The sequence below is a fragment of the Chanodichthys erythropterus genome, chromosome 10, assembly GCF_024489055.1.
Source record: "Chanodichthys erythropterus isolate Z2021 chromosome 10, ASM2448905v1, whole genome shotgun sequence".
Lineage (NCBI taxonomy): Eukaryota > Metazoa > Chordata > Actinopteri > Cypriniformes > Xenocyprididae > Chanodichthys > Chanodichthys erythropterus.
The window spans coordinates 18,227,491-18,237,693 of NC_090230.1; the positions used below are offsets into that span (position 1 = coordinate 18,227,491).

General features: G+C 35.2%; 1 protein-coding gene across 2 annotated transcripts; it reads right to left on the reverse strand.

Moving 5' to 3' along the window:
* Nucleotides 1–735: 735 nt before the first annotated feature.
* pdgfaa (platelet-derived growth factor alpha polypeptide a) lies at nucleotides 736–9,760 on the reverse strand. 2 transcript variants are annotated; one of them, XM_067398752.1, is made up of 6 exons: nucleotides 9,232–9,760; nucleotides 8,447–8,543; nucleotides 6,263–6,370; nucleotides 5,998–6,185; nucleotides 3,756–3,876; nucleotides 736–1,258 (listed from the first exon to the last, which is right to left on the reverse strand). In XM_067398752.1, exons 1-6 carry the CDS (start codon nucleotides 9,292–9,294, stop codon nucleotides 1,248–1,250), a joined length of 588 nt encoding a protein of 195 aa, XP_067254853.1. In that variant the 5' UTR covers nucleotides 9,295–9,760; the 3' UTR covers nucleotides 736–1,247. The 2 variants fall into 2 exon arrangements, with proteins under 2 accessions (XP_067254853.1, XP_067254852.1); XM_067398751.1 differs by having other exon boundaries at nucleotides 736–1,261.
* Nucleotides 9,761–10,203: the final 443 nt, after the last annotated feature.

A 10,203-nucleotide genomic window follows, 5' to 3' on the forward strand; every position in this document is an offset into this window, starting at 1 on the left:
ACACGTTGCTACATGTACGGTGCTAGACTAACTGGAACTAGTCACAGCTCTTTTATATTGTTGCTCTATTGTTGGTTTGATTGCTTCTATTGTTCTCCTTATTTGTAAGTCACTTTGGATAAAAGCGTCTGCTAAATGATTAAATGTAAATGTAAAAAAAAAAAAAATGTAAATGTAAATGCGCTACTTTGGTTCAAGTAATTTGGTCAGAATAAAATGATTTTTTTTTAGCACTAATGTGTATTTTATGCATTTTATCACTCTCCTGAAGCCACAGAATATTATGGGAAATAGTTGTTTTGTTCCACAAACCTGATGCCTTAATAATCAACTAAATGTTCAAAGCTGTCACTATATCTCTAAAGTGTTTAAATAAATCACCATGTGTCATCAGTAGTACAAAAATACGTAGAAATGATATTAAACATTTAACATTCATAATTACAACCATGTGTGATCAATATCAATTGGCTTAGTTAATTATGGAAAACCAGAGTTTCCCAAAATAGTAAATATGAGATTGTGGTCGCTTTCATCTCAATAAGATTGTCTGTAGCACATATTTAAAGTAGACTTGTCACTCATCGTTTTGATGTGGTTGCATTTGGTTTGGAGAAACATTCCAGATAGTCACAGAAGAGATAAGATTTATCACAATGTTCCTGGTTTGGAAACGGTGTAATGAATGCATGTAATCATACTCATCTTTGAGACATATTCATCTTTGTCTGTCAGACAAACACAATAAAATGTATTCACTTTATTAGTATCAGTTACTGTAGATTGCATTTTGTTGTACTCGTTCATTCTACGGCATATATAAGAGAAGATGAGTGTTGATAGAAAACTGCCAGTTACAAAAATAAGATGATACATATATTTGCTGAAGAAATAAAATTTGATACACAAATAAAGTTGTGATAGATGCTCCTTTAAAAGATTGTGGAATCAGTACTTTCGACTGACTGAAGTTCGTTTTCAGGCTCTGCGAGTCTCTGGCATTGCAGTCTCTAGTTTGGTGTGCTTAGCTCCCCTGGGTTTTAATCCAAAGTCTCTCTCCGGGTCCCTTCTAAAGGTGCATCAAAAGTCCACAGTAATCCAAAAAGGCTGCCCTGATTCGCTCATTGTTGAACAGTTCACATCCGCCTCGTCTCTTCAGATGATATCACTCAATGGCTGTCGTGCAGTCCGAGTTATCTGATTGGATGCGATGGCCCTCCTCTGCTTTCTTTTATCCAGTGCCATGCTCACCTTATATCTGCTGTGGAGAAAAGACCTTGTTGATTTGAAAAGACCTTTGACAGGGCACCTGTTGAACTAACAAAAAAGCTGCTTACAATGGAAGTCTATGGGTGAAGTGTGCAATGGTTCTTAATTTTTCTTACTATTTGTCTTAATATTATTAAAGTTTTATATTAAAATGCAATTCAATTAAATTTTAATATTATCAAATATTATTAAAATAATATTTAATAATATAATAATAGTATAATATAATATACTATTTAATAATATAATAAAAATAATAGATTTAAAAAAAAGCATATGACAGCACACCTGTTGAATTGTAATTTCTTACTACTGACTGTTTATTTGTACTAAATATTGTTAAAATTTAATTTAAATTATACTTTATAAATAATATTAAATATTATATAAAATATAGTTTTTTCAAAAAAAAAATCTTAAAAAAATCTACATTTTATTATAAAATATTTATAAATAATATTAAATGTCATATAAAATACTTAATTCAAAATGTATATATATATATATATAAAAATCAAAAATAGACTCTCTAGACTGCTTCTACTCCTGAACATGACCCATAAGTCCACTTGGCTTTATCTTACTGACCATTAGTCTAAATATAGAGTCGGTAAATCTTTACTGCCGCTTTCAGACAGTTTATCTTATTTTCCATTTCCTCTTCTTTTTTTAGCTCTCCGGGCTGGCCTTTGAGCGGAGGAATGAAGAGAAATGACGAGGAAGGAAAAAAGGGTGGAGAGGGAAAAATAAAACAAGTAAAGGTGTGGGAAAGCAAATGATTAAAAAGACCCAGAGTGTGTTTAAAGGTGCGTGTCCACTCATGATGGGGGAGGAGAGAGAGTGAGCAAGAGGGAGATTTGAAGAAAAACTGTAGAAAGAGAGATGGCTGAGAGACATTACAAAAGAGGAGGAATATCACTGGAAAAAGAAGGGTTAAGATCAGGCAAGAGCTTTAGGGCCCACATTAATATTAGAAAAGCTTTCCTGCGCTGGAGAGGGCGAAGCGCGAAGGGCTGAAAACGGTTGCGTTGTTTCTGCTCCATACGTGACGTGAGTAACATTGGTTTTGCTGTTTCACAGATCAAAATGTGCTGTTGTTTTAATGTTAGCTATAGTTACAGGACAGTTTTGAGTGTCATTGTTTGTCTGGAGCTAGTGTGCTGCTGGCGACTAACAACAAAGTCTTGCTTGTATATGAAGAGTTTGGTTCCAAAACGCGATAAACGGCATTTAAAAAAAAAATTGAGTTTCTGCCAAAATCAGTATTGTATCTGGTCGGTATTAAAAAGTAATTCATTAATTTTGCACGAAATGCAATATCCGTCGTGTTATTCTGTAATCTCTGCAGAATATCCGCTCAATCACAGCGCATTATTCCACGCACTGTAAACGGTAATGGCGGCGCTCTGAATAAACCCAGCATCCTAGTTTTCCTTATCTGCTTTGTACTTTGTGATCAACAAAACAGAAAAATTAATTTTGACGGCATTGATGAACCTGTGGTGGTTTCTGGGGTGGGGAAGAAACACAAGTCATCGAAATGTAATCATTTACATGAGGGGATTAAGAAGATGAGGCACTCGAGAGGAAGGAGGAAAAATGCAGACTGTTGCTTGTTCCACGACAGCATCAAACTTCTGACATTTGGTTATAAAAACATAAAAAATTCAAAAGATGCTATGTACGGAAGAGGATTAGGGCCAAGCAATAATAAAAAAATAAAACCATATCGAGATTAAAGTTGTTAAATTTCGAGAAAAAAGTCTAAATAAAATGTTGAGAATAAAATTGTTAAATTACGAGAAAAAACTCGTTAAATTTCAAGAAAAAAGTCGAGATAAAATGTTGAGAATAAACTTGTTAAATTACGAGAAAAAACTCGTTAAATTTCAAGAAAAAAGTCAAGATAAAATGTTGAGAATAAAGTCATTAAATTACGAGAAAAAAGTCGTTAAATAACGAGAACAAATTCGTTAAATTACGAATTTGTTCTCATAATTTAATGTCTTTTTTCTCATAATTTAATGACTTTATTCTCATAATTTAATTGGCTTATTCTCAACATTTTATTTCGACTTTTTTCTCGAAATTTAACAACTTTAATCTCGGGATGGTTTTATTTTTTTTTATTATTGCTTTGCCCTAATCCTCTTCCGTAGCTATGTGAAAGTTTGAAACAGAAAATAGGGCTTTTCATCTTGCTGCTCTTGGTAAAGAAAACACATTTTTACTCAAATGAATCAAAATGGATTTATAGCGTTTTGGAACCAAACTCTTCATATATTCTTGTACTGAATGTAATTTTTTGTTCTTTCATCTTCGTTTTATTTTTCAAAAAGCATTATTTTGCTACGCTTCAGCTATGATAAAAACACATCCACTCTTGCATTGCGTGGTTGTGTTTTTTTGGGGCGGAGCAATGAAGGGAGGGGTGTGTTTCTAAGAAATCACTTACTGCACCTTTAAGGGCAGCAGTGTTTACGTACCTGTGTGTATGCGAGACTCTGAGTGATGTTTGGAAGTGCACACACACTCGAGATGATCCTCCAGCTGCACCTGCACCTCCCGGAGCTTTGGCCTCCTGCGTACGTACTCCACCTTGGCCACCTGAGAGAGAGAGAGAGTGTGAGAACATCCTGAGTTGCACGCACACACTCATAACCCTATCAACAGTGTATTTTTCCTCTGCTTTTCCAGAGGTGAGATAAGGCGAGAGCTAAATGTGACTCGGTCGGTTTCCTGTAATGCAGATGAGCCGCCTCAAACCTCTCTTTCTAAACACACACACACCTCATATCATACTGACAGACTTCTTCCCTCCCTGCCAACTCAGCTGCCCTGCAGGCCCATTTATACAATACTTTATTCAGGTCTGAACACTCACACACATTGCTGGCGAGATAAACGGAATAGAACACACCCCGCAGCCGTGGCGGAACAGACAGATATTTGCAGCGGTTAACTCAAGGTTAAGGCTATTTGTTAACTAGCCACGGAAGTTTGGCCCGAAACTCTTTCAGTGTGTTCAGCGGCCCTGAAATTCTCATTGACATTGTCCTCCCTTTGGCACGTCCTACGCCTCACTCTTGTTACATTTAAATCTGGGAAATGCGAAAAGCTTTACATGGTGAAAATGAGCCTGGCAAGTGGCAAACACGGTCACAGCCTAGTGCGCAGGAGACTTTCACCTATATTTCCTATAAAAAGGCACAAATGAGACAATTTTTCACATGCAGAGAAAGTGTAGCGCTTTAAAATGAATGTGGATGGCGTAAGTCAGAAAACTTGGTCTTGGAAGAAAAACACCTGAGTTCATTTTAATGAACAATAATAATAATAATAATATTTGTATATAATATTTTACATTAATGGTCAATACGTATTTATAAAAATTTAAATTTAAAATTGTCAAATTATTATTATTAAATAATTATAATTAAAAAATAATTTAAATATTTAAAATATAAATTATGAATATAAAATAATAAATTAAAATAACAAATATTATATATATATTTATATAAATGTATTATAAAATAATAAAATATTTTTATATTTTAAAAATTATTTTAAATAATAAACTAAATAATCATTTTAATATTTATAAATATATATATATATATATATAAATTATAAATATTTCTATTTTATAATAATAATACTATAGTACTAATTTTATAAAATAATATCTTATATTAAGAATATATCAAATGTAATATATCAAATTATATGTATACATTCATTAAATATTTTAAATTTTCCAAATTATTTAAAATTATAACTGAGTAATAATTTAAATATTAAAATATAAATTATAAATATTATATATAAAATAAATGATATATATATATATATATATGTGTGTGTGTGTGTGTTATTTATGTTTTAAAAAGTATTTTAATTATAAATGAATAATATATATATATATATATATATATATATATATATATATATATATATATATATATATATATATATATATATATATATATATATATATATATATATTTCTATTTTGTAATAATCATTTTATACAATAATATATTATATTAATGATATATAAAACATGATATGGTATAAAACATAAAGGCCTTTTTGTGACTTTATTTGGAGAGTACAGTAAAGAGCAGACAGGAAGGCATTGGGCAGAGAGAGGGGGGTAGGATCGGCAAGGGACCTCGAGAAGGGAATTGAACTCGGGTCACCATGAACATGCATTTTAGTCTAGGACTAGCTTAAACCTGGTCTTTGAAACTATGGGAAAATCATTTATAAAAAATAAGAAAAAAAATAAAATAATTATTGAATAATTCATTATATCAATTATATATATATTTGTATACATAAAAAATAAAATTTTAGTCAAACCAAAAATTATAGACATTTTGGATAGATTAGACATTAGACATTTTGGATAGATTTTTACTAGTGGGTGGAGGACACTATAGCTCATTAATATAAGTGAGGATAGCAAAATAAAGTAAACTGTGACATACCCAAAAATTCTTCATACAGTGGACTACCAGCAAAATTGATAATTTTGAACCAAAAATTTTTCAGACACTTTAACTTGACCATGTTTTGCTCAAGTTTTATCTAATTTTTTCTAACACAGTTTACTCTGAGATCTTGTCATTGTATTACCATTTTTTTTTAAACTATAGTGAATAAAGTGTATTAATGAATGAAATGTTCAAGGTGTATATATAGGGAAAGATGTTTTCTCACCTTCACAGTCCGGTGGTGTTTTTTGGACGGGTGGCAGCGCATGTTGCTGGTGTTGCAGCAGCCTGAGCATCGTCTCACCTCGACACACGGAGGCCAGATCAGGAAGTTGGCAGCCGTGGGATCTACCTGACTGCGTGGGATCTCGTAGATCACTGTACGAGTCTTACAGACGGCTGGCACTGCCTCCTCTAAACACACAGTAGCCCATAAACATACACACACTTTGCAAAGCTACTGTTCTGTGAGTTAATGTGTGTGTTTTTACCAATGCTTCTCTTGCGTCTAGAGTGTGCGTGTGAGCTCTTGAGGTTTCTGCTGTCATACAGATGCTCCTTATGGTTGCCTTGTTTAACGTCCTCCAGCACCTCATTCTCTGCATCAAAAGAAGTCAATGAAGCACAAAGTCAACCGTGTTTAAGCAACATATTTTGGCTTGTAGAACAAGCTACCATCCAATGCACAATCCCTCCCTCGCTATTGTAAAAAAAGAGTGCCCTTGAACCTCTTTGTGAACCCCCGCCTCCACCAGCCTGATGGAAGAAACGAAGAAAACCCGGTCTGATTACCAAGTAAAGAATAAAGGTGTCTGCCAACCTGCCAGCACACTTCATTCGAAAAACTTTCTTTATACGCAGATCACAAAGCAAATATATGCACTGCCCGAGGACACACGGAGGAAATCTAGACTCAACAATAAGATGTTCGGAAAGGATTGTGTCATTTAAAATGCTTTAAGGACGTCTGGTTAGTTAGTCTGACCAAAGTGTGCAGTATTTAATCATGCTGTTCTCCGAATCCACAGAGCCATTCAGCCATACAGCGAGACGACGGGGGACACAGATGCCCCTGTTGTTGCCCCCGGAAACCAGCCCAATGGAGGAGGAGGGTGGTTTTAATTCAGGCTTGAGCACCGTGGCCGACCGTCCCGCTCGCCTTTTCACACAGTCGTTAGCGGAGCAACAGACCTCACAAACGCAAACACTACTTGAGCTTCAGCCTCTTTTCTTTCGCAAACACACAGACACACACTCGCACGCAGAGATCCACACAAACTGAGGAATTCGACATGAATAATACATTACAGCAGTGCTGGCATTCAGCCGCACTCAACTCATAAAGGCAGCATGACAACAGTATAATGGAGAGAGTCTCTTGACCTCCCTCAGGCACCAGCCACACAGACGCAGCTGTTTGCATTTCAATTACAGCGCTTATGGGCGAAATCAAATTTGAGACTCATATCGTTACGGCTGCAGCATTTCCTCATTAGATGCGCTGGAAGTTTATATTTGAGGCACTGAGGACATTTTAACCCTTTAGGTTTCGGTCTTCGCCATTAAATCAGGTGATCCAAAACCAGGCAAATCATACTGGGCTTCCCTAAAAATGATTTGTGGGATGTGCAAAATTCCATATTTTCATAGATATCATTGTATGAATAACTAGTCGAAGAGCATCTTTACTGCGTAAAAGGCAGCTGTAGGTAATTAAAAAGACGCAAAAAAAGACAAATGACGATTGAGAATGCAAATAAATGCAAGAAATAAGACCAATAACAATGTAGTATGCAAATGCTGCAATGATGTCATCACTCTCAGTTGTAATTTTGAATATCAAACATTTTGTCATTGTAGGTCAGAGAATTTTAAACTTAACATTTTAAAAAAAATATTATTTTTTATTTTATTTTTTACATTTATACACAAAACATGCTTAACGGAGTTATCGAATTATCTCTCATGCAATTTAAAGAGTTACTGTAACCACCTTTTCAAGGGGCGTATTAAGTTCAGAATGTTGGCGCATCCAAAACATGACATCATTTACCAAGTTCAAATGCTGATGCGGCGCCGCGAGTGCTGGAGCGGGACTGCGGTCTCTAGGCAACAGGTGCTGAGGCGTTTGGTTTAAACTTGATTAAATGCCGAGGTCCATGTACTTTGAATGCAGTAAAAGATTGAGTGAGTCTCCTCTGAATGGATATTTCCCACAGTCTTGTTCTCCTAACATTGCACCTCAACACTTTGTGACACATTGTGCTGATATTAGTTGGGTTTCACTCATCTTTTAAAATCTTTTTAAGTGAACAAATGACCGATCAGGGACTACAACAATTCTCAGATTTAGCGCAACTCACATTTCAGTGGTAGTTGTATTCCTTATTTAGCAAATTGTTTAGCAAACAGCTAGCAAGAAGGTTGAGTGAATGTTTCAATGACTCATTCATTAACTTGTCATCAACTATACTATATTACGATGTAACCTGCAGAAAGGGCCACTAAACAAAACAGTGAATAAATCTGAAGAAATCTATTTCCTTTAGAATAGATTCAAGACACAGATATGAATCACAGCTAACTGCTATTGCCTAGTAGGTCTGGGATTTAGAACGTATTCACCCTACCCACTCCTCTTGTCAAATAATCAGAAAAAAACAGCAAGACTTTACCTACGAAGTCAATCTCCAGGATCCTCTGGAGGTCGCTGATGCTGCGGATCTCGCTGTTAGATAGTCTCTCGATCAGCTCTTGGGGAATCGGCGCTTCCTGTGGAAGAAAATAGTTATTCAAAAATTAAAATGAATAAAAATGCATCAGTTGTGGACCAAACCCATTAAGTTTTTTAGTAGATTATGTATTTAAAAGTATTTAAATACTTTGTATCTCAAGGTTGCACCACTTTAAATGTTTAAAGTCATTACATCAAAACATTTGTATAAAATTGTATATTTTCATAACTTCACAATAAGCGGTAATTTGTTAACCTAATTAATACTTCTACAGCATTTATTAATCTTTGTTCATGTTAATTGTAATGTAGCATTTACTAATACAGTTTAAGATCAAAAGCTGTATCTGTTAACATTAGTTAACACAGTGAACCAACTAACACTAACAAAGGTTAATTGTGTAAAAAATGCATTGCTCATTGTTAGTTCATGTGAGTTAATGCATTAACTAATGAGACCTTACTGCTACAAAGTGTCTTTTTTTTTAAATTGTAAGCAGCCTAACCAACATGAATAACTAACTTGTGTTTAAAAAGTAGATTTTAGAAAAAGTTTACGAGCAATACGAATGTGTTACTTGTATGACCATTAAAGATCTAATGAAGAACGTGTAGTGACAGGATTTACAATCATGCATCATTTATAAAGGAATCTCTCTCTCTAATGAGAAACAGAGTTCCTCTTCCCCTCTCCCCAATGAATATGTGTTCAGATGTTGGTCTTACCTCAGCGGCTGCTGAAAGCAGAGAGAAGCAGCAGAAGAGAAAGTGGATCAGCGCGGTTCTCATCTCCCCTGTGGTCCAAATGTGTCCCAGCGCAGGCGAAACCTTCCCGACCGGAGCCGCAAAGATGCTCCAACCGGCGTGGAGCCAGGGAACATGCCTTTCCACAGACAAATCTCTCTAAGGAGTCTGAGAAAGCCCTAAAAATGACTCTGAAATCAAACGAATCCCTTTTTATAAGCTACTGTCGTTTTTAATCCATTAAATTACAATAGTCAGACCCACAAAACTGTGCGCGAGATCATTTCACAAAAAAAGAAAACATGAATGAAGCGATCCTTCATCCTTGACCGCATCGCTTCTGAATTTTATTTTAAAATTCATAAAATCTAAATCCAAAGGTAATCCTAGACTCAAAAACAAGGAATAAAGAGTCCACAGTTATCCAAAATAGTCCATTTAATGCACCGCGTCCACACTTTGTGTCCTCATATAAAACTGATTTGGTTCAAACTTTAACAGGTCTCGCGGCGTGGAGGGGATCTGACAGTGAATGAACTGGCGCTTCTCTCATCTCCTCAACTTAAACTCAGCGAGCCGCGCGCCCCCTCAGGACGAGGTAATTTCTGCTAACCAGCCTTTCAAGTCACCGCGTCAGTGAAAATCTGCAGAGGTGGGGATTTTGATTCATTTCAGTGACTCGAATCTTTTTAACCACTTAAAAAAAAGATTCATTAAGTGACCCTTGGTTACATCGTTACGTCAGTAAGTGAAGACGAGTGTCGCTTAACCGATTCTTAAAAAAATACCGTTCACTTAGGCTAAAAGATTCACAATTTTTTTCAGAAATGAAACACGACTTTAAATCGGATGTTTCACTTTGCTAATGAAGACAGAAATGATTTCCACTTCGCTCCAGATTTCCAATTTGACAAGTGTGGACGTGATATCCAAACTAAAGCGTTGCGTGTTATA